Raw genomic sequence first — 25,160 nt, forward strand, 5'->3', positions numbered from 1 at the left:
GTCTTGATTATCGAATATCATTGAGAAAGAAATAAGAAGTGTTATAGTTCTGCAAAGAATTTTTAATAGACGACACTGCTTTCTGATAAGTAAACGATTTCCTTTCTGTTTATTTTAATTTAGTGATTTAATTAATTGTATACGTTTAAAATATATGTTATGACAATATGAGTTTTTTAATAAAAAATTTAACATGTGATTGTACACGGTAGCAAAATGGTATTATTATAATGACATGTTGCTTTCTGGTGTCATAAATTTGACTTTTCGGTGATTTACATTTTTTGTACAACTAACACATAATTTATGATTTTACTGTTATAAAAAATAGTTTTGTGACTTTAATATTACAGATAGTTTAGTAACTTTATTATTATAAAAAATAATTTTATAATTTTTTTTTTTGACGACATGTGAACCGGCAGCCGCTATCCTTGGATGCGCACAGGATAAACCCAGCTCCTGTGCAATAACTCGCAAACTACATAGGAGAGGTAACCCGCACTAGGCAAGTCCTGTGCGACGAGCTAGACCCAGAAGGCAAATCCCCAACTTGAGACCTCCATTACGAAAGCCCCATGCTCAACCAACTGAGCCACCCTTGCGGGTAATAATTTTATGACTTTAGGGGTCATTTGATAGCTGGTTAGGATTATGCGGGTATTAGTAATGCATGTATTAGTTATGCAGGTATTAGTAATGCAAATATTAGTTATGCAGAGTTTAGTTATGTATAAATTATTTCTTTGGATGTTGATTTGTTATATTATTAGTTAATAAATATTATATATTTCTTAAAATTAAAATATTTGTTTAGAATTAAAATTAAAATAGTATTTATTTAAAAAAATGTAAAGATTATATTAAAAATTATATAAAATATGGTTTAGAAAAGGAAAGTATTTAAGTGGAAGCGATAAGGGTTTATTGTCATTTTAACTTTTTATTCATGTATTAGTTATTTCATCTTCTACCCCGCATAAAATAATACATAGATTTCATAATAACTTATACATTGTTAGCTTTCAGAATAATATTTTGTATGTTTTAATGATGACATATTTACGTGTAGGAAACTCAAAAAGGAAGATGATGAAAACAAGTAAAACCCCTCGGAGTCACATGGTGCAAATCAACTATAAAAGGAAACAAGTTGGTATTAACCCTACAACTAGGGCTGGGCATAAATACCGAAAATCGAAAAATCGAACCAAACCGAATTGAACTTCAAGAAACCGAAACCGAAAGAACCGAACCGAACTAGTTTGGTTCGGTGTTTGGTGTTCACCTTAAAAAACTGAAACCGAAATAGCCGAACCGAACTTTGATGAAACCGAACCGAAGAACCGAAATTTATACATTACCCAAAAAAATTAAAATAGTCCAGACCCATTAAGTTTAAGCAAAAAAAAAAACCCAATTGTAATAAGCTCTTTTTTTTTGCTTTTGTATTCCTAATTTTCCACTTCAGTTGAGAAAATCAAATATCCTTAACAAAGAAAGGTGACTAGGATGTGTCTTTAGGATTAATGTATGTCATTTATGTTTTTTCTTAATTATTCTCACTGTATGTATATAACACCTAATAATCCTATATTATGGTTATGATTTTCTGTTCTTGTGTATCCTGTTTGTTTGATTTTGATTTTAATTTGTTAGTTTTATGTTTTGTTGCTTTTGAGAATATGAATTAGTGTAAATGGAATCGCTTCTAATATCATATCAAAAAACCGAATTGAAAAAACCGAAACCGAACCGAACCAAACTTTAAAAAACCGAAACCGAAAGAACCGAACCGAACTAGTTTGATTCGGTATTCGGTGTTCACCTTCAAAAAACTGAAACCGAAATAGCCAAATCGAATTTTGTTAAAACCGAACGCCCACCACTACCTACAACATAATAAGAAGACCGCTAGGATTTTCTCTACAAGGAAAAACTTTTGATCAAGTATACAAAGCAATTAATCAAGCCTCTCCACAAGAAAAGCAGATCAATCAAGTTCAACTCAAATTACACAGCGATAAATCAGAGCTCCACAAGGAAAGAAAGTAAAATACAACCTAAGATACAAACAGAGTAAAATACAATGGAAGATACAAACAGACAGCCAAGCAGATTCGTACATCTTCCACAGCAAAGGAAAGAAGATACAACAAAGTCCAGCACACCGAAGTCAAGACCATGAAGGAAGAAGAATCAAGATCAATCAGTGGATACCCACAAGATTCCTGATTGAGACAAACTCCCTTGGATTAGCTTAGAGCAAGCAAATCAGAACCAATCAAATGAAACGATTGATTCCGCAGCATTTGTCAAGATCACAAAGCAGGACTGACACAAGTATAAATATAGTCCTTACAAGCCAGTGACATTTACAACTTCACTTGAGCAAAATAGCTATTTACTCTCCATCTTGTAAAAGCATTATAGTCTGAGTATTATAGTGTTAAAAAAAGAAAAGAGAGAATAGTTAGCTATACAGGTCGAGGCTGTCATCAGAACAAAGATTGGAAACTCTCATAGTTGAAGTCACGGTTCACATTGAACCATCCTTGTAATCAAGTTACAACAAGAGCTTTAAGGAAACCCTTGTAACCCGAGGGAACTGGATTAGGCACCGCACCGGTGACCCGAACCAGTATAAAAACTCTCTGTGTTCGTTTACTTTTTGCATTACATTTACTTACTCTTATATGTTTGCTGACCAATTTTTGAGAATTGTAAGGGAGTCGACTACGTCGCATTAACAGTCGACTTACACTTTAAATTTACAATTCACCACAACCCCCCGCTTGTTTCATACATGTATTAGTTATGCGGGTTTCTAAATTGCAAACCAAACGTCGTACAGATTTTATACATGAATAACTTTCTCCCTAACTAGCTACCAAACGCGGTATAAGTATGCAGAAATTAATACACGAATAAGGTGATTTTTTACTAGCTACCAAACATGGTATAAGTTAATGCAAAAATTAATACATGAATAACTAGTCTCTTGCCAGCTACCAAACAACCCCTTAGTGTAATAAAAAGTAAACTTAGGGCCCGTTTGGCCACAAGAATTTTTCACTTTTTTCCGGAATACGTTTTCACTTTATTTGAAAATCAACGTTTGGCCATGAAAACTCCGAATAGAACTTCAAGTTGTATTTGAAATTTGAAAAACACCTAAAAACATGTTTTCACTTTTTTCACTTTCAGTACATTCAAATACTCTTTGCCAAAACTATAACCAAACAGAACTCCAACTTCAAAATTCCAAATAAAGTGAAAAATATTTTGTTTTCATGGCCAAACGCCTACTGAGTGACCATGGATAAAATTTAACTTGAAAATCATGTTACTCTGCTAATATTCCTAGCTGGCTTAAATTTATCCAAGAGAGAAATGATAAAAGGTCGAAGAGCACAAAATAAATGTAAATGCCACATTAATTCTTTATTTGACCTATAGCTCTCACATACTACAAAGAGGGTAAGATCACTCTCCCTGCCGCGTTTTAGATAGAAAATATTCTCATAGTTGTTGTTTCATAGTTTAGGTATGAAACTTGAATACCAAATAGCTCAGGGGAGTTTTGAGGTATAACTCTTTTTCAATCATTAGCTTTGGGCCTGATTGGGGAATCTAGATTGAACTCTTGCTCTTCGAACAGGTGAACTTGGTATATATGCAATGAACAGCCAGTTCATATGTAGTTCGTACATAGTAGCATCCCTTAAAGATGTACATGTGCATTGACATGAAAGGCCACAGCAAAATCTGAAGAAGAAAATCTGGGACTAAGAAGAAAAACTTCACATTCCATTCATCAATTAACAGTTACTACATGGTGTCGTTTAATCAAAGCTAACAAAAAGGGTGCGAGTAATATACAATGTTCTTTCTATCCCTCCATGATCTCTGTGTGTATTCTAATGATAGGATAAATTGTATGCAACACCATTTGAACTAAGCTTCTGTGCCCAATATACACATCTTCCAGTCACAAAGCATTTGGCAGTCTTGTTACTAATCAGTCAGGTAAGCAAGGGAGGTCCATTCTCAGCAGCTGTTCGAGTATGCTCGTGACTATAGCTTCTTGACATTTGTACATCTCGATTGAGTGAGGTCCTTGCCTTTGCATAAGGAGCCTCTCTCGCTGGATAAAAATGGAAAAGCAATTTAAGAACGGAATGATCCATCTATAAGCAAGCATAATTTAGAGGGAAAAAGGTTGGATTTGAAGGTGGCATTAAGTGATTGGGGGTTAAGAGTATATTAAATAACCAATCCAGAGTGACAAAAATTTGAAATGAGAACTTTACCAGCAATTCTTTGAGCTCGGAGGATATTCTGCCGTCTCTTCCACCAGCATGTTATGCAGGTAGCAATAAGCAGGACAGCCACACACACCCCTAAAGCAATTCCAATTTTTGCTCCAACTGTGAGATGCGTTCCGCATGTTGGCAATCCCGGAATACCACAAAGACCTGCATTATCAGTGAAACTGGAACCATCCACTGTAAGTATTTTCTTGTCATAACATACAGAAACAAAATACATTTTTCAACTTTTTAATTTGACCACATAATTATACACGTGACATACAAGATGCTGATTGCAGCTTGTAGACTTACTTCAAAGGCTAGATCGAGGCCATCATATTTTGGATAAAACCGGTACATGCTAATGCAAATAGTATTGGCCAAGGAATTTGTTAACTCCTAAGCACAGCAATGTTCTTAAGGCATAAGGATCATCATGCTACGCAGTGCAATTAGTTGGCACCACAAAATCAGAAAATAAGAGCAACTACAACAGATTCGTAGAAGCAAACACCTTCACATGCTATATATATGATATAATATTAAAAGGATGTTTCACCAAGAACAAGCCCTACACCAAATAATATGATGATTATAGGAAATATACTTGAAGCTAGCTCTGTGCAAGAGCCTTCCACCTAATGCTGCAGGAATCCTTCCAGAGAGTGAGTTGCCATTGAGATTCCTGTAACAGAACAGTATATTAGCTCTCTTTATCAATCAAATTCTTGTCTTCCAACTGGTCAAAAGTTTAAGTATCTTACAGAGTACGTAATGAGGTCAATTGCCCAAGGCTTTCAGGAATTGATCCATTGAAGAAATTGTACGACAGATCCCTGTGGAGCAAATCTTTGTTAGATACTCATCAGGTAAGATCCACCCCTTTTTTCTTGACTAGTAGAATATCCTTCACTATCTTGCTAAAATATGGAATGAGTTGATCTTGTATCGTTTCTAGTTGAAAGGAAATGTCTAGAGCAATCCAAGAAGTGTAATACTGTTTGTTTTAATACCACAAATATAACATTCTTTTCACTTTGCTAATATAAGAGTTGTACCCGTAAGAAATTCTTATGTTTCTCAGAATGAGCATAATCCTCTTATCCTTTATAAATTATCCTACCCCATTTAGGTCTACCAATTTCAATTAAAACATAAAGATACATCCAAAATTTTAAAGAACAGTATAAGGAGATGTCTAGAGCAATCCGAGAAGTGTAATACTGTTTGTTTTAATACACAAATATAACATTCTTTTCACTTTGCTTATATAAGAGTTGTACCCGTAAGAAATTCTTATGTTTCTCGGAATGAGCATAATCCTCTTATCCTTCATATATTATCCTACCCTATTTAGGTCTATCAATTTCAATTAAAACATAAAGATACATCCAAAATTTTAAAGAACAGTATATACAATATAATATATACTACCATAAAGATAACAAGGATGGGCAATATGACTTGTATTTCACAATCCACAAAACTAACAAAATCAAGAGTCTTCCCTTTGTATCATTATTAGCAAAGTGAAAACGAGATATCATCTCTTATTCCTTCTTCCATCCTAATCTTAAAGCTCTTTCCTAATGAATACCCATGCTGCAGCGTAAAACCAGCACTGTTTTTAAGAAGAGTGGGCTATGATATTAATGAAAGAGGACAGTTGTATGACTCAATACTACTCAAAATAGTATAGTTAAGAAACCACTTAATTTCAAATTTGATTATCCATTACTCTGACAGAATAAAAAAAGAAATTAATTCTGAAAAGCACATGAAGTCCCTGAAAGCTTTACTCACAATGTCTCCAGACTAGTTACTGTTCCCAATGCCGCAGGAATAGGCCCATGAATGCTGTTCCCACTTAGATTTCTGTAAAAACGCACACAAGGAAAGCAGGGTCAAAGCAGATCATATTTAGAAATGGTTGTTTCCACTACCACATACAAGAATGGGACGTTAAGAATAGAGAGATGCTTAGAAGAATTGAAAAGGGTGCAGTGCCAAAAGATGTTTTGGGAAGTGTCATGTATTGCTTCTGTATTTGTCTTTGGCAGCACATATTCCCCAAAAATAAAAAGCATTTGCAAGCTGTGTTTCTAACTTACATGCTCTGAAGATGACGCAACCGAGAAATTTCATTTGGTAAGAAGCCTCTTAAACCTTGGTTGTCCAAGCCACTGACCTTACAGGAAAACAAGTTGGAAAAAGAAGAAGAGTTAAAGATGATGCAAAGGAAATTCAATGCATTCACATAGTGTCAAGAAAAGCAATATAGATGGTAGAAAATGATAAGATTTGGTCAAAAACCAGTAAAAGGGAACATTTACAGACAGAGCAGTTACATTACAAGAGGTAACATGTTATCTAGCAAATAGCAACAAAGCTAATGTACATTTTCATAAAAATACAGTTAATATGAACCAACTTATAGAGAGTTAGAGACTATGCATTAGAAAAGAAGAAATACAGACACCATGTTTTGCTATTCTAATAACAGAAACTAACTACGACAAATATGTTAAAGAATTTGCTACACAAAGCTTGCAAGAAAAAACACACACATGAAAGCGTGGGCATGCTAACATGCAGATTTGAAGAATGAGGACACCAAACAGGAAAGGCATCTTGATAAGAAAATACATTATTATACAAGCATAGTGGGACCAAGAACTGAGATCAGAAGTATATGAACTATGAGAATTGTAACTTTGAAGGTTTAATAACAAACACTTCATTTCACTTTTTAAAAACTGGCCAATTTTTTAAGTTAGAAGTTAAAGTAAAGAGCTATTGAACTATCAGAATCACATCAATAAGTTTAAATTTCAAAAAGACCTAACAGACATAAAATAATTTGATGCTCAAAGATAAATTTGACATGCACAGCTGGGGATGGAAAATTTTGGAAAGTTGGAGTAGTTTATACTGTCTGATTAAAGTAAATCACTTAAATCCCAAGAAAAGAAGAAATTCCTGACGAATTCAACTGCTACTCTCTTCCAATTTCCAGATGGGCTTTCTGGTCTACTTAGAACAAGATCTGCACCTCCAAAACAATCAGCTCATACGATCTGATCTTTTGCCTAAAAAGTGGAGATCTTGAGATAATAAACCTGGCCATCCTAGTGTGCTAATGAAGTGGCTGTGGAAGTATAGTAGTGACTATGAGGCTTACTGGAGGACTTTATTAAAAAAAAATGGGCCTTACTGGAGGAGCATGATCATAGCTGAACAAGGTGAACAATCACTGTCACAAAGATAGCTTAATCTCCATATGGTGTAGGACCTTGGAAGTATATCAGCAAGCTGCAGGAGTTCAGCTCAAATGTCTACTTTGAAACGGGTAATGGTGAAAATAGCAGCGTTTTGCATGAAGTGGGTTGGAAGCAGCCCACTAAAAGAGTTCATTGAATTATTCCGGCTTGTGATACAATGTAGAGACGGTAATTCTTGAATAAAGTATTGAGGAGTAATTGTCGAGACTGGGAGCTGAGTAGCTTAACGGAATTGATGACCAATTTGGAACAAGAGACAATAAAACCTCAGAGGTAAGACATGATGAAGTGCTGCAGTCGTTCACTGTGAAAGCATGGTATAACATTCAATAAAACACAACATGAGGAGTGACCTTGGAAGTTGATGGAGCAAAGGTACCAACAAAGATAGTTTTAAAAAAAAGAAGGATAGCACTCCAGAAGCCTGCCTAACTTGAGATAACCACAGCAAAAGAGGATATATCTCGAGTCAGAGATGCTATATGTACATGGAAGACTCTGAAGATGTGTCATCTTCTGCTTCTCAACACTGTTGCAAAGGATGCTCGGAACATATTCTTGAATCTTTTTGGGGTATACTGGGTGATGCCCTACACTGGTTGGGACAATGAAGAGTTGGAAGGTCCATCCAAAGTATGTAACAGATTGTTCCACCCTGCATTTTTTGGTGTATAAGGAAAGATTAAAACCAGAGATATTTTGCTAGGATTTCAACTTCCAGCCACTCTCTAAAAAGGCTAGATACTTGCTAAAATCTATTTTGTTGATGTAAGCTGAGCAATGGAAATAAATTACTGTAGATCAATTTATGGATTTCCTTAGCTCCTAAATTTTATTTAGGACTTAAAGTATAATTGTCCAGGAGCTAATCATCTTTTTGTACTCTGATCACCATTTGCACTTCTTTGCATCTTCTGGATGCTTCTCAATAAAACATTACATCATAAACAGGAAAGCACAAACCAACCCGCCCCTACTCCATCTAATCAATAATTATAAGAAATATGAGAAGTTGGATTGAAGTTTTAACAAACAAACACTAGCTCCCACCTTTAGGTGGCCCAAGTTGACTTCATTTAGTAACAAGCAAAATTATAAAATTAAAAAGGTACAGAAACGAGCTTTCAACTATCACTATCACATAATAAAGTTTACTTTTAACACCCAATAGATAAACTAATTAGATACTCAACTAACAAAGTTCAACCATGATGGGAGATGGGGATGGTTACTTTGGCAGTGGAGAAATTGATACTATGCCTGGTTACCAGTAAACCAGAATTTCCTGACTAATTCACTGCTTCCCTGTTCCCCAATTCCACATGGGCTTTCTGGTCTAGTTAGATAAATACGCCCTTCATCTCCACAGTCCATTAGCCTAGTCCTCTTCCTCATTCCATCATACAAAACATTCTTTCTTTTTTGTTGCTTTTGGTAAAGCATACATTAACATTCTTTCATAAACCCAATCCTTCCCTCATTGCCGCAACTTCCTTTTTGGGCCATTGCCACCATTCTCTCTCACTTTCCCCTTCATAGCCTCCTTCCTGGCCTCCCCCTAGTCCTCGGCCTTTGCTATTCACAGTCCCAATATTCCACCTCATAGCTACAATACCTTTCACACACTCAACTTGGCTTTAACCACTTTATGCGTAATGAACCATGTTAATTGGTGAATCACACAAAACACAGAAAGCCCAGCTGTTCAACAACTCACCACCAGACCCATGTTAGATTGAGATGTGTAACTTAAGAAAAGAATATAAAGAAATAAGTGTTTAAGTATGTGGGCGCGAGCATATGTTTCTAAGATGAAAATTTTCTACATCAGCAAGATTCTCTAATTGAGCTAAGTGTTTAAAGCTGCCCATTTTTTCCGTCTTCCTTTGGAAGGGAGCAAGGCCATTTATCTTGGTTTGGTTCATGATTGTGTTATTCAGACAATTCACACACGGTGGAGACCAAGTTGTCCAGAAACTTGTCAACCAAAAACCTATAGATTGAGGTGGGGAACTTGACTGAAGAATACATGCAAAATACATGGGTGTACGTAATTGATATTTGAATATGCCATGCATACGTACACTACATGCCCGACCACACAAACGTACATATAGATACAAACTTCTGTATCTAAGAGTAAGTTCAATGACGTACATCCCGTCGATGACCCATTTATTGCTAGTTTTGTCAAATTGACAATCTGCTCCACTCCAGGGATGTTGTTGGGGCACACATGGATCACCATTCCATCCAAGCCGAAGGGGAAGTCCAAGTGCATTCTTTAGTGACTGCAAACCCCGGACTGCAGAAGTAAAGCAGGATAAATTAGTATCAATAATAGTTCAAATAACTTCCATAATCAGAGCAGTAAAATGTTAAAGGCACAAGCTGGACCCATGAGTCAAAAAAAGAATAAAATACTACTTTTGGCTACTCTCTATAGCATAACAAAGCGAGAAACGGAGAAAGCTATCCCAGGCATAAAACTTGTACAAACTTTTGACTACATATTTCTTTCCCACTTTAAACTCTGAACAAGCATCCAAGAAATGTTAGCGGAAATCTTTTAACTCATGTACCTTCGTCAAGTAACGTTTTAGATTCAGCTACAATAACCTCAAAGATTTCAATAGCACTAATTATGGCGTGAGTTCCCTTTGTTGGATGCAATGTGATTGTTAAAGTCCTGCCACTGACTACAACTGTTGTGTTCAGCACGAGAGCACTGTTAATACCCCCAGTCATCTTCACAATGTCAACATCTGAAAATACAGTGTCACCATTGATCAAAATGTCCATGACCCTCTGACCCACGGATGTAACTGAAGGGTCAATTTCCGCAAAGTGTAACCAAACAGAGTATTTTTTATTGGGATCGACATCCATTGTGTATGTTAATTCTGGCTCATTGTCAGTGCTAAGAAGAGCAGTTTGATAAATAGATCCGGGGTAGAAGTTTGGTGCTTTGGAAGTTGACTTTGTACTGTTTTTGGTAGAAATGAGGCGATCAGAATTCTGGCCAAAGGTCTTGATTGAATTCCAAAACCGGTCACCACCCCAATGATCACCACTGTAGTCCACATCAAACTTTGATTTCTGAGCACCACAGTTGAGTCTTCTGACAGTTCTAATAATTGTCCCTTTACCAAAGTCAGGGCCAGTATAGTATGCTCTGTCATCTACTTGGAGAATTTCAATTGCAAGTATAGCTGGATCTCCATGACCCGTGCTGTGGAAGCAAATAGAGGCAGTACCATCATCAAGAAAAATAAGTGTTTCAACAAATGCTCGTTCATCGTCGTGATTGCTCCAACCAGATGGCAAAGTATAAACCAAGGTGCCTTCAACAGAAACATCAAACAGTGGTTCATTATCAAAGCTTGGTTCTTTAACCAATCCAAAGAAAATCCTCACTGAATAGTGGCCATGGGGGACTCTCTTGATATTGTAACAATTCTCAGGTCCCTCTGATAACGGGAAATACCGAAGAGTAGAGAGTTGAGGTGTAATGAAACTTGGCCACGTTCCATTGGTAGGTATCCCTCCAGTATATGCAAAATCCTTATGCCAGCGGGTATTTGTAGGGGCACTATGAACATCATGTCGAGCTCCACAGCTTATTCGCATTACATACGGCTCTGCAGTGAATAAACAGCATACTGAACAAAATACCCACTTGGAGGCTAATGAATAAAAGCCAAGAAGCAAGTTTTCGAGTATGACAGAATAAAAGCACTAGACATCCAGAAATGACAGAACAGTGTAAAGAGGAAGCAAGTCCACCTTGAACATCACCGGGCGGGCGGGGTGGGGGGGTAGAATGTAGTCCTAAATGTACTTCACAAGTTCATCAAACTCTACACTTAAGAGGAAGCGGGAGCAGTTTGAATATTTGAGGTGGAATAATGTTTATTTATCACTAATGTTACATTGATTTGATGCACTTAAAAGCTTATGTTAACGAGTACAAGGTAGACCTAAAGAGGCTCAGCAGATTTGTGAGTCTACTCTTATTTGCTCCTCCTTTGATTCATCAAACCACAACCAGAAAAATATGCCCAAACCCGACTTTCAAGTTCAACCCCATAACCAAAAAAGAGCCAGGGAACAGGTGACCTAAAACAACTAAGTGCAAGTGTGCAACAACAAAAACATTACAAAAAGTTTTACTCATTTAGAGAACAGGAATGCATGTAGGGATATGTGTGACATTTGAAGACCCCTTAAGTTGACTTAAAAGGCATAAGATCTAGTACGGAATGAAATGGACCCGAGTAGAGTGGAAATGAATATAAAAGATTCATATAGCTAACCGCAACTGTTCCAAGCTGATTCGAGGGATTGAACCACAATTATAGACTCATTTCTTGTCTTGCATTGTGTGAGCACCCGACACACTACCTTAACTTCTTTTAAAGACTACTAAAGCTTAAAAAAGTCAAAAACAGTACAGATTTGAGACTGTAGATAACCATCAGTGCAACTGTTAACGTGATAATTCCAACTATATTGATTATCATACATGTCACCAATTATAGTATGAATCTTAGCCCCTAAATCCATTATTCAGATAACTATAAAATGAACTTTCCAGTTCACTAAAAGAATAACGATCCAAAGTATTTCAATCCAGGAATAAAACAGCAGAACTAGCTAAAATAAGTATATTCAAGCTACTAAAAACTCATTAACAACAAAACAAAAGCAAAAACAAGTCCATTGCAAAATCCCAATCAATGAAAACACAACCATTACTACATCTAAAACAAATCCACACAAGTAGATTTTTGTTAATAAAATGGCCACTACTTGCAAATAAGACAAGTAGATCACAAAAGGCAAGCCTTTATTACTAAAGAAACCTAGTAAAATTTCTTGACCCATTTCACATTACAAGCAAAAGAAAAAGGGCTGACCACGGCGAGAGCAGACAAGCTGAAGAACAATGCAGAAGCAGAAACAAGAAAAGATAACCATAAAAAAGAACTTTCTAGTTCACTCAGAAAAGAATAACAATCCAAAGTATTCAACTCAGGAATAAAACAGTAGTATATTCAAGCTATTAAAAAACTATTCCACAACTATTCGAGTTTCACTCATTTAGAGAACAGTAATGCATGTAGGGTCATATGCCTAACATTTAAAGACCCCTTAAGTTGAAGGCATAAGATCTATTATTGGAATGAATATAGAAGATTCTTATAGCTAGCCACAACTGTTCCGAGCTAACTCGGGGGATTGAATTGAACCGCAGTTATAGACTCATTTTCTTGTCTTGCATTGTGAGAGCACCCGACACACTACCTTAACTTCTTTTAAAGATCACTAAAGCTTATAAAGTCAAACACTGTTTACTGTCTTTAAGACTGAAGATAACCACCATCAATGCAACTGTTATTGTGATTATCATACATGTAAGAATTACAGTAGGGATATTCGCCCCTAAATCCATTATTCAGATAACTCGAGTTTCGATATAACTACTAACGATCCAGAGTATTCAACTGAGGAACAAAACAGCAGAAACTAGCTAAAATCACTACATTTAAGCTATTAAAAAATCATTAACAACAAAGCAAGTCCAATGCAAAATCCCAATCAATGAACAACACAATTCCATTACTACATGTAAAACAAATCCAGAGAAAGGTCACAACTTGCAAGTTAAATTACAATAAGATAAGTAGATCCCAAATCCCAACAAGCAAGTGTTCATCTAAACGCAGTAGAAATTAGTTGACACATTATAAGTAAAGTTAAAAGGGCTAACCATGGCGAGAGCAAACAAGCTGAAGAATCACGCAGAAGCAAAGAAACAAGAAAGAATAGTGGAATCTCAACATTTTGGCTCCAAATGCAACTTGGGTTTACTCCAATTTCTTGTTTTCTTCTACAAAATCATTGTCTTCATACTTAAATCTTGTACTTACCATAATAATCAGTAGCGTGATATTCTGTGCAGGTAAAGAGAGAGAGTAAAGGAAAGTCCAATAATTAATTCCTTTTCATTTATATTTCTTCTTTGATATGACCCGTGGATGGGCATTGTTATTATGCATTTAAGGTCCACCACTTACAGTGAAGCCTCCCTAATGAATCGTAAGGAATCATTGGATTGCTTCCCTCTTCATTTTCTTTTTTCACTTTAACTAATTAGATTAATTATTTCATGAAAGAGTTAAGTTTTATGTATTATTAGTGGAAAGTTTATTTACACAATCAAGTCATGTAAAAGGCAACCTTATAACATTATAATGATAATGATATTTAACCTATTAAAAGTGTAGAACTTAAGGATAGAACTTAATCCTTAAATGAAAACTCAGAATATTACCAAAAAAATAATAATGATGAATAATGATGAAAGCCTTTTAGAGGAACATAATGACCAGAAAACCATGGAGTATAAGAAAACTTTTTAAATGTTGATATTATTTTTTCTAAAAGCATTTGAGAATTATTACTCTAATTTCAACGTAAGGGATGAGTAATATTTTTTCTAAAAGCTTTGGCAATGGATGCACTGACGCTTCACATTCAAGGAGAGGTGTCGTGATGCATGTTGTTTGCAGATGACATTGTGCTTATTGACGAGTCGCGGAGCAGTGTTAACGCGAGACTGGATGTTTGGAGACAGACCCCGGAGTCGAAAGGTTTCAAGTTGAGTAGACCTTAGACAGAGTACTTAGAGTGCAAGTTTAGTGATGTGATTCAGGTTGAGAATGAGGACGTGCGGCTAGATACTCAGGTCATCTCGAAGAAAGAAAGTTTCAAGTACCTGGGGTCGATTATACAAGGGGATGGTGAGATTGATGATGATGTCACACACTGTATTAGAGCGGGATGGATGAAATGGAAGCTAGCATCGGGGGTGTTGTGCGATAAAAAGGTGCAGCCTATACTAAGGGAAAGTTCTACCAAGTGGTGATTAGACCGACTATGTTGTATGGGACGAAATGTTGGCTAGTTAAGAAAGCTCATGTCCAGAAAATGAAGGAAGTAGAGATGCGGATGCTGAGATAGATGTGCGGGCATACCAGGAGAGATAGGATTTGGAATGAAGTGATTCGAGACAAGGTGGGTGTGGCCCCAGTGGTGGATAAGATGCGAGAAGGGAGGTTGAGATGGTTCGACCATGTGCAGCGGAGATGCATTGATGCGCCAGTAAGGAGGTGTGAGAGGCTCACAATGGTGGGCCTGAAGAGAGGGAGGGGTAGGCCAAAGAAGGCCTGGGAGAGGTGATTCGGCAGGATATGACGCTACTTCAGCTTACCGAGGACATGACCGGTGATAGGAGGGGGTGGAGGTCAAGTATCAGGGTAGAGGGATAGTAGGGGGCTGCGAGGATTTTTTTTCCGTATTAGGAGTATTATTATCTTTGTTCACTCGATTATTTTTTCTAGATCTCTCATATAGCTTGCTTGTTTCTTTATTTAACGTCATTTATCCCATTATATGTTGCTATTACTGCCTATTATTATTGTTGTCTTGGCACCTTTTCTTGAGCCGAGGGTCTATCGGAAACAGCCTTCCTACCTCCCAAGCTAGGGGTAAGGTCTGCGTACACTCTACCCTCTCTAGTCTGTGGGCATGGTACGGTATTTGAAACTTCGGTACGGTAATTTCGATTTTTGGTTTCTAAAAATACTATACCATTACCGTACCAAATTAATTCGGTATGCTTCGGTATTTTAAAGTTCGATTTCGATATTTTATGGTACGGTAAACCGGTACCATAGTTTGGCCGACTTCGACTTACATATACTCATATCGTGGAGAATTATGACTTCCACTACTTGAGAAACGTCTCAATTATTATGTACTAAACACCTTACACATGTAAAAATATTCAAAAGAAAGTACAAACAATCCCCTTCGTAAATCAATTACACAAAAAAGATATTTAAATCAAGATAGAGTAGTCAAAGTTCCAACGTTTAAACAATTAGTTTTCTAATAATACTAGTTTATATATTTGTTAGTATTATAATACTAAGATATATGAATTGTATATGTAATTATATACTTCGGTATGGTATTCGGTATTTCGGTAATTTTCTTTATGAATACTGAATACCAAACTTTTTAAAAATGTATACCAAATACTATAATACCGAAACCGCGGTATAAAAATTTTCGATTTCGGTATGATAATCGGTATCTACCATACCATGCCCATCCCTACCCCAGACCCCACCTTGTGGGAATATACTGAGTATGTTGTCGTTGTTGTTGTTGGATGAGTGTTTGTATATAATAAGTAATTATTGTATGATTATACAATTTAATGTCAATATTACATTTTTATGAATTAAGTTGTTGATTGACTTGATAAGACAAAGCATGTGAATGAACAAATGAAATAAACAAAATTGACCTTTCTTATATTCCATTTTTTCGATCCTCCTATATGGTTAGAAGAACTAATTGTGTTTACCTCTCATAGCAAAGTTAGTTCTTGATAAATAGAGAAAAGTCTTTATCAGATTAGTAGTGGTTTTCACAAAGGCAGGGGATGCGAGTGCATGGGATGACAATGAACCTGCGCACCACATGGCTTGGCGATGCTAACGATTTTCACTTTCATGTACTAACTGCTTTCTTACATATTCCATTAGTCAATTACTACAAGACTAACGCTACCGACGTGCAAAGAAAATATAAAATTAAAACGTGAGTTTGGCCCCCTGATTTTGCAATAATTACATCATTGACCACAATGAAGAATAAAATAAATTTGACATTTGGGACTTCAAAGTGCCTCGGCTATTGCAATTTAGACGCTTCCATTGTAATCAAAGCGCCAAGCTTCCATGAATCACTCCCATTTCCCCTTTAATTGAGTCTTAAATTGTGCTATGAAAGGGGATTTAATTAAGTAGTAAATTTGTTAATTACACCTTAAAAATCGCTTTATGTTCCTATCTTTACCTTTTATATTTTCTTAGAGAGAATTACACATTTTCTCATTGAGATTTTTGACTTGTAATGCACGTCTTTCTTCCGTGGAGCTAAAAAAGCAGATCTTTAAAATTTGGAAAACACGGATATATGGACTTGTATTAGGAGACGGATAAGAACTTTTGGTATTTGGGAGACATGATACTGACAGTAGATTTTTCATTTTTATATGGTTTATTATATAACAATAAATCCAGAATTTACTACCAAAATACTCCTCCAGTATGATTTGGTCAGTTTAGCAATAATTACACGAGACTTTGGCATGATCCGCTGTGAAGCTACTCATGTTAGGTTTTATTGTCATATCATTTTAAATATGTGCATTTATATGGTGGTATATGTTATTGTAGGGATGAAATTACTAAGTTGAAAATAAACTCTTTCGACATGTCCAACCCAAGGATTTAATTTGCAACCTCTGAAGTGTTCGAATAATACAACCACAATCTGCTGATGCAAATGAACCTTGGACACACTTAATAGGAAAAATCTGTTGCCAGTTTATCTGAGAAATGAATCTGGTATGATCGAAAATATTCCGGAAAGTAAGTGATGTTTTGATATTTATTGGTTAGCAAAAGATGTTTTCCAAGAAAACATGTTCACAGCAAAATGACTCTCACTGAAATCGTTTTCCTTCGCAACTATTGCGATTTCTAGCATCACTATCACTGCTCCAACCAATAAGTAAAACATTATTACCAATCTTTAATACTAAAAGATTACGTCTAGACATTATCTGATTTGCTAACATTATTATCAATCTTAACTAAACATTTTGATTCCCATCTTACCAAACACAAAGTGTCATGTGTAACTATATTGTGCTTGATCATCTTAGTGCTTGTGGCTTTGTAGATGGAATTGTTTCAGTGGCATGGCAATCTCTGCAAGGGGCTGCAAGCCGTAAAATTTTCTGACCAAATGATTGCCCTCCACTTGCCTCCTTTTTATTCGCGCTGCTCTTGCTGTTGTTTCTGACTGTTGGAAAATCCTTTTCTAAATTGGATTGCTTGAGCACTTGAGCTTGATTTGGCTGTGGTAATTGAATAGCTTGTGGTAAGAGCTGACCCTTGTTGAACAAAACATCAGCAGGGCAATTGTTACTATTTGGATTCACAGTGGTTATGTTGTGACTTACATGACCAAATTCAAACTCTGTTTCTTTTTTGCCTCCAATACCTGAGGGGATTTTGCTCTGTGCCTGAACCGTGGAAACATCCTGAATACACACCAGGCCTGCAAAGGAGAGTGAATCGCCTGATAAAGAATCTCTGGCATGAATTGGTGACTTTTTCTTGGTCATGCTGCTTGATATAGTTCTAATTAATGAACAACTATGTTACCAGAATATGGCCTTATATACACACATTTGCCTCTGGATATATAGTATAATCCTTGTGTTTGCAATTTTTTTTGGTTTGAGTACAAAAATTGAAAATCCAACATTGATAGATTTTTATATTTCCTGCACTGACAGAAATTATTGGATGAGTTCGGAATCAACATTGAAATTGACTTCAAAGTTTCGGACTTTTTCAGTTGTACGTTTCTTGATAGTCACTTTCTCAGTTGAATCACTGTGATGTTCCAATGTGGAGTTATGAGTTGGTGGATATTACAAAGGAAAACTAAAATATAAGAATGATGGGGCACTCTTGGCGTAGCCTTTGGTTTTGTATTTTGTGACAACTTGAATCATTTGTTTGGCCGTCCTTGAAGGAACTAAGATACTAATGAAACTTTGAAAATGTAGGTATCTTCAGCTGATTAGCACACAAGGTCACAACGAACCTTAACATATATGAATAACTTATGGTTTACCCCCAAATAGGGGTGGGAAATGGGCCATTTGGGCTGAAGTTGGGCTAATCAAGATGGGCCGAATAGATAGATGTACTAATGTCCAACCCTGCCCAAAGTGTATTTGGGCTGGGTCAAGATGGGCTAAATAATGAGCCGTAACCCAACCCACCCAATTTGATTCAATTCTTTACAATATTCAAAACTTTTAAACAAATCAAAAATCAATATTTTTTAAAAACAAATTATAAATTTATTTTTTCAAGCTATACTCAAATTTTGACACAATGCATCCTCAATTTTTCATATAAAAAATTTTGACAGATTTTTTTAAGCATTGAGCAAAAAAATAAAAAAAAAAAAAAAGTTTTTTTTAAAATATAAAAAATTAAATTTTAAATTTTAATTTTTTTTTTAAATAATTAAAAAAATGATAAATGAAGATTCTTATATTTTGTAGTGTTAGGTTTTGTAAATAAGAAAAAGTATAGTTATGTTTTGTAATAAAGAGTCTTAAGTAGGTAGTTTATGTCATTTTCTTAATAATGAATGGGTCAATTTGGGCTAAAGTAATGGACTGTTTTGGGCTACCTTGGACAAATGGATTAAGTTGGGCTAACCCAAACTTAGCCCATCATTATTGTATGTCATGCCCAAACCCATGAAAATCTGGGCGGATCAATTGGGTCTGGGCCAAAATTGGCACCCCTACCCCCAAAAGAAAAAGTGAAACTTACATAAACAGCTACCTTTTAATAGCTTCTAACAATTTATAGTTATTTTTTCTATATTTACAAATCGTAGCTAGTTTTTGTTGTATTCGGTTGTATTTCGTGTTTTTGAAATATAGGGAAATACACGGAAATACAAAATCCGCCAGAGTTCGCATTTTTGAAATACACTGAAATACAAAATCTGGCAGAGTAAAAATAGGTTGTATTTATGAAACAGATTCTCTTCTTTCATTTTAAAGGCCCATTTTAAATGGTAAGTCAAATTAAATCAACCATGTATGACGCATAACTGTTGAAGTTCCATAACAACCCACGTTTCTCTCTCCAAATTACTCCATTCCAAACTTTTAGAAATACTTCCAAATACAGAAAAATATACACTGAAATACAATGAAATATGGTTGATTGTTTAAGAAATATAAAATTGTAGTATGTGTGTATACAATGGAATACAATGAAATATATCATAAACTGTTTCATAAATTAGAAATACATTGAAATACAACGAAATATACTGAAACAGTACACTGAAATATACTGAAACGTTTTATCAAACACTTGGTGAGCATGAAGCTCCACAACTCTCATCAAAGGTGGAGTATGCGTTGAATTCATGCCGGAGGGGCGGTAGAAAGAGCGTCGTTATCAATCGCAACTTTTAATCATTCTAAGAGTAGCAACCACATAAATCATTCTTCTGTCTTCATTTTCAATTACACACACGTTTGTTTTTATTTCAAAGATTACAGTAAACAATAAATGCTGAAAAATGTACAGAGCAAAATATTGAAGAGTTTCCACTACTAGTCCGAAATTGAAGTCGGTAGTGGTGGTTATAATGGAGTTCCATCAAATGACCCCAGTTTTGCAAATTCTAGAACTACATATCTAATGGTAAAATTATGCCCAAGGAAAAAGGGGAAGAAAAACAGAAAAAGAAATAGCAGATGAAAAAGAGATGGGTTGGTTCGTCAAAAAACAAGTGACGAAGAAAATTTCGAAAGAGATTGACGAGAAGGTTTCGCGGGATAATGAAATTGAGAGGAAGGAGAATAGAGGCTGGAGATAGAGAAAGGGAGGGAGAGAGGCGGCAGTGAGGGGAAGGGGAAAGAGGAGAGAGAAGTTTTTTAGGGTTTGGAGAAGGTGATAAATCTTAAATGTGTAGTGAGGGAGAATAAAGAGGTACATGTATTTCAAAAGTTACTGGACCAGTTATGAAATGTAATTTTGGAAAAATAGAGCTACAAAAATTAAATAAAAAATAAGGTAGTTATTATTCATAAATAAGTCTTAGAGGTAGTTATGACAGGTAAATTTTCCAAAGAAAAACTTATGTTCGTCATTTTTTTTTTCTTTGGGTCTCCCACCGACTGCGCGTTCCGCGGGGACCTGACTATAGATATGACAACATTAAAACTTATGAGTTTGCATTATCCATATTTTTCTCAAGTCTTGCTTTAAATGCTAGTTTGACATGGTATAAATGATTTCTCTGTTATTCCAGGCGTTGAACTGAAGGTTCTTATTGAAAATGATTCCATGCATGTTATCAATTCCATATGAGTTACTCCCTCCGGTCACTTTTACTTGTCCAGTTTAGATTTTGCACTTCCTTTAAGAAACAAAAATTAAGATGAAATTTTATCACAATATCCATATTAATTGATATTTAGTCTTAGATTTTGGGAAATGAATTGGGGAATAAGTAATTAATGCTAAGGGTAAAACATGAAAAATATATGTTTTTTTCTTGACATGCTAAAAATGACAAGTAAAAGTGAATACGTATTTTTAATATAGTGGATAAATGTTATGTTTGAAACACTTATGTTTTCCGAACTAAATGATGCCTTAATGAAGGTTAAGTTTTTAGCACCGGGCTGCTTTTTTCAAAAAATTATGCGGATTCCCCTTCATATGGACTGGTCTTCAATTTTTGTCCCTCAAATCGCTGGTCTTTAATTTTTACTCATAATTCTCATTCAATGAAAATTTGTGGGTCAAAGTTGTCACGACCCAACCCGATGAGCCGAGACGGGAGTCTGACCTCTAGCGACCAAACAACCCTAAATACTTATCTGAAACATACTGAACATCAAAGGCCCATAAATGGCACAAACTAATCTCATAAAAAGGAAACATCAGAACTCTGTACAATCTGCATACATATATACACATCATGCGGAAGAACAGTGCAAGCCAGCTAGGCTGCTACATATACTGTACACAAAAGAATAGAAGCCGATAAGGCTACACCATCTGACTACTACATACAGCTGTCTACAGACTTCTACTGGAACAAAAGCTGTAGAAAGGACAGGACAGGGCCCCGTCATACCCATATGCATACACATCTCAAAAAGGGCATACCAAAACTGACTGTAGCTCCGGATCGAATGGAGCGTACCGACCACTGCTAGATCTAGAGGTCCTACTGAGCCAGACCACCTGTTTGTTTCCCTGTACCTGCGGGCATGAACGCAGCCCCCCGGGCAACGGGGAGTCAGTACGGATAATGTACTGAGCATGTAAAGCATAAGAGCAACATCATATATACATATATACACATGGGAATAATGGATAAGATCTGAACTCAAAAGCTGAAATGACTGACTGCATGTACTTGTATGAACTAGTATCTGCATAAATCTGTATATCTAACAATGCCTCTGTGGCGCATAATATGCATGCTCATGCCTATCAATGAAGGTCATACATCTGTATATGTGTGCGCATATAACGCCTGATATGTGTGCGTATATAACGCCTGTCTCTTTTCTCATATCATATCGGCCTCTCTGCGGCCATCATCATATACATTGTTGCGATACTTGCAGCCTGATTCTCATATCATCATCATAGTGCACCAGCTGATCAGGTGGTAATTGTCACACCCCAATTCCACTAGGGTGTGATGGGCACCCGGCCCCACATCCGAAGCCGAGCGAACCCACAGACCTTTGGGACACACGTAATCTGAGTAGACTTTTTAAATCAGATAAAAATAAAATATATAATAAACTCTCAAAATATGCTTGTTCGATGCTTTCCAAATCAAACAGAATCTATGATCATACAAAATTTAACACATAATACAGAATGACGTATCGGCTGATGAAGCCGCATACATAACTGACATACTATACCCACAACTCTGTCTGCAAAGTCTCTAACATCAATCCAGAAGAAGCACACATACAAACTCTGACTCGGTGGCACCCCAGGAACAAATGGAGCTTGCCAACTCTGCTGGAACATCCTCTATAATAATTTTGCATCATATGGGTGTCCCTGCGCGGCATGAAAACGCAGCCCCCGAAGAAAGGGGGTCAGTACGGAATATGTACTGAGTATGTAAAGCATGAGACACAATAAACAGAATCATAATCTGAACAGAGAGTACAGAAAATAAATACAATAACCGGAGTGTCAAAAATGCTTACTCATAAAACATAGATAATGCATGTCGGAACATATGTCATATCTGGCCCCATTTTGGGACTCGGTGAATAGAACGTGGTCGCTACCCCGTCACTGGCGCCACAACACATCATACTCCAGAGTAGGGAATAGCTCCGTAACATATCATATCATATCAGAATGTGCACATATCATAACATATCAGATGGCCATATCATATCATATCATATCATATCATATCATATCATATCATATCATATCATATCATATCATATCATATCATATCATATCATATCATATCATATCATATCATATCATATCATCACATATCAAATATATGTACATGGCACAGCATACTCCACAACCCATGTACGTGTATACCTGCCCCCTCACATCGAGGCACGGCGAACAATGCAGTGGAATACGCGTGATAACATATCCTGGCCCGGGCTTAGTGAGGGAAACATTGAGGCGTCCACGAGTAGAGTAGTGAGAAACTAAATGCAATGTAAAACACAATACATTTACAAAAACTCGATAGGACATGTCGAATGACCAATCGTAATAATGAAATCGGACAATAATCATAGTAGGTGTATTTCAGATGTCATAGTGAGTTACGTAGAAACAATCTTTCTGGGATCGTTTCCATGTTCCAAAATAGTTTATAAGACTTAAATGAATATTTAAAATAATTGTCATTTAGTAGTTAGAAGGATAGTTAAAACGTTTTCTTTAATATCGCTCGAAAATAAGACAATAATACAATAGGAGATAAATCGGGATTAGTGGGCCCACCTCGGGTCAACTGAGGTGGCGTACACAATTTACGTACGTTACACTTCATGACATCTGTTGACACCCAATTTTGTCCCGCCTCTCCTCCGAAATACATATTTGCGCTTCTAATATTTTCAAAAAAAAATAAAAAAAAATAATAATATATATTATGTTTACTATAGTTATTAGTCTCTTATCAATAACGGCGTTTTATTATTCTGTTACAACTATTATTATTATCATTACTATTATTATTATTATTATATTTATTATTATTATTATTATTATTATTATCAATTATTATCATTGTTCTTATTATTATTTTTTTTGTTATTAATTATCAATATTTGTTATCTACTATTATTATTATATCTATTATTATTTTTCATCACCCTTATCATCAGCATTATCATTATTACCATTGTCATTATTGTTATTATTATTAGCAGTATTACTACCACTATTTATTTGCTGCTATTATTTAGTATTATCGGAACTTGCATTTCTCAACGTTCTACCAACTTCCGCATGCACGTCGCATTTATTTCGCACATTTAAATGATAGCGTTTGTTTGTTATTAAATATTATTGCACGGTCATTGCAACATCATATAATTTTATTATCCGGATCTTTTATAGTTACATATTTCCGTATTTGGTGATATTCTGGCACCTTTAGTGCATCGTTAATCAAAATGGGTCTCTTATTCAAATTTAGAAGCCAAACTATTTCTTGCACTCAGTCCGTATTTCCACTTACCGGACCCCAAATCAAAGTCCAATTGACTCCTAAATATTTTTGGGTTGACCCATATTTTTTATCTCGATTTTTTAGATCAGTCCATGTTTTAATACACTAGTCCATCCTTTTAATACCCAGTCTAAAATTTGACCCGGTCCACAAATGGACCGGGTCCGATCCATTTTCAGCCAAATAAGGGGAACCCTTTTTAGGGTTTTCCCTTCATTCCCTTCACACCACCGCCGCTTCCTCCTTTCCTCTCCTTTCCATTTCCTTTCCTTTTCCAAACCCTAGCCGCCCCCTCTCTTTTCTCTCGCCGCCGCTCCCACTTCCCCCCTTTCCCTCCTTCTTCTCCGCTCCCCACTCACCCTTGTCCCCCACTTCTCTCTCTCCCGCTCCTCCTTCCCTTTTTCAGTACAAAACAACAAAAAACAGAAGCTATAAAGGGAAACAGAGAACAGTAAGAACGGGGGCTACAACACGAACAGAAAAACGGACCACAATCTTCTGAAAAAGAAACGAAATTTCTCGTGGTCAAAAACCCCTTGGAAAAAATCAGAAATCGAAAAAAAAGAAAAGGGGGAGGGTTTTTTGGAGTCACGAAATTCCCCAAGAATAAGGTTTTGAAGTCGCAAAATCCCCCTGAAAATTAAAGTTCTGAAAAACAAGTTTTCCAGTGGCAAAAATCCCTCTTAAGCAATATTAGTTATTTCTGCATATCGGGTCAAGAATACCCAAATCAATTTTTGTTTTTCGTTTGCTTCGGTACTGCTTTGAATTCGAGCATTGCAATCTCGGATTTGATAGTGTTTGAGAGTGAATCGAAGGCCCCGTACCCACTTCGCTGCACCCGAAGCAGGTAATTCCCCTTTTCATTTATTTTTGCATTTTTTCTCGTTTCTTTAGTTGCTATGTGTTAGCTTTAAATTTGCCATTTTTTTTATTAAGAATGTTCATGTGATGAGTTAATTAGTTAAAATAATGTTTTTTTCGGTGTTAGTTCGTTTTTACTGTTTCTGCGTGATTTGTGTACGTAGTCTAAACACATGTACATGTGTTAGAGTAATTGGTCCGTGTTGAATCATATTCGTGTTCAATCTCGATTTTAGATTGAAAAGGA

The 25,160-nt window shown here is 36.0% G+C and overlaps 1 protein-coding gene across 2 annotated transcripts; it reads right to left on the reverse strand.

Moving 5' to 3' along the window:
- Positions 1 to 3,789: 3,789 nt before the first annotated feature.
- On the reverse strand, positions 3,790 to 13,674 carry LOC132621365 (receptor-like protein 4). 2 transcript variants are annotated; one of them, XM_060335598.1, is made up of 9 exons: positions 13,368 to 13,635; positions 10,177 to 11,235; positions 9,752 to 9,899; positions 6,425 to 6,496; positions 6,117 to 6,188; positions 5,078 to 5,149; positions 4,921 to 4,998; positions 4,314 to 4,495; positions 3,790 to 4,147 (listed from the first exon to the last, which is right to left on the reverse strand). In XM_060335598.1, exons 1-9 carry the CDS (start codon positions 13,438 to 13,440, stop codon positions 4,026 to 4,028), a joined length of 1,878 nt encoding a protein of 625 aa, XP_060191581.1. In that variant the 5' UTR covers positions 13,441 to 13,635; the 3' UTR covers positions 3,790 to 4,025. The 2 variants fall into 2 exon arrangements, with proteins under 2 accessions (XP_060191581.1, XP_060191582.1); XM_060335599.1 differs by lacking the exons at positions 3,790 to 4,147; positions 4,314 to 4,495; positions 4,921 to 4,998; ... (1 more) ...; positions 6,117 to 6,188; positions 6,425 to 6,496 and adding an exon at positions 6,535 to 8,249 and having other exon boundaries at positions 13,368 to 13,674.
- Positions 13,675 to 25,160: the final 11,486 nt, after the last annotated feature.

The sequence above is a fragment of the Lycium barbarum genome, chromosome 12 (genome assembly GCF_019175385.1).
Source record: "Lycium barbarum isolate Lr01 chromosome 12, ASM1917538v2, whole genome shotgun sequence".
NCBI classification, from domain to species: Eukaryota; Viridiplantae; Streptophyta; class Magnoliopsida; order Solanales; family Solanaceae; genus Lycium; species Lycium barbarum.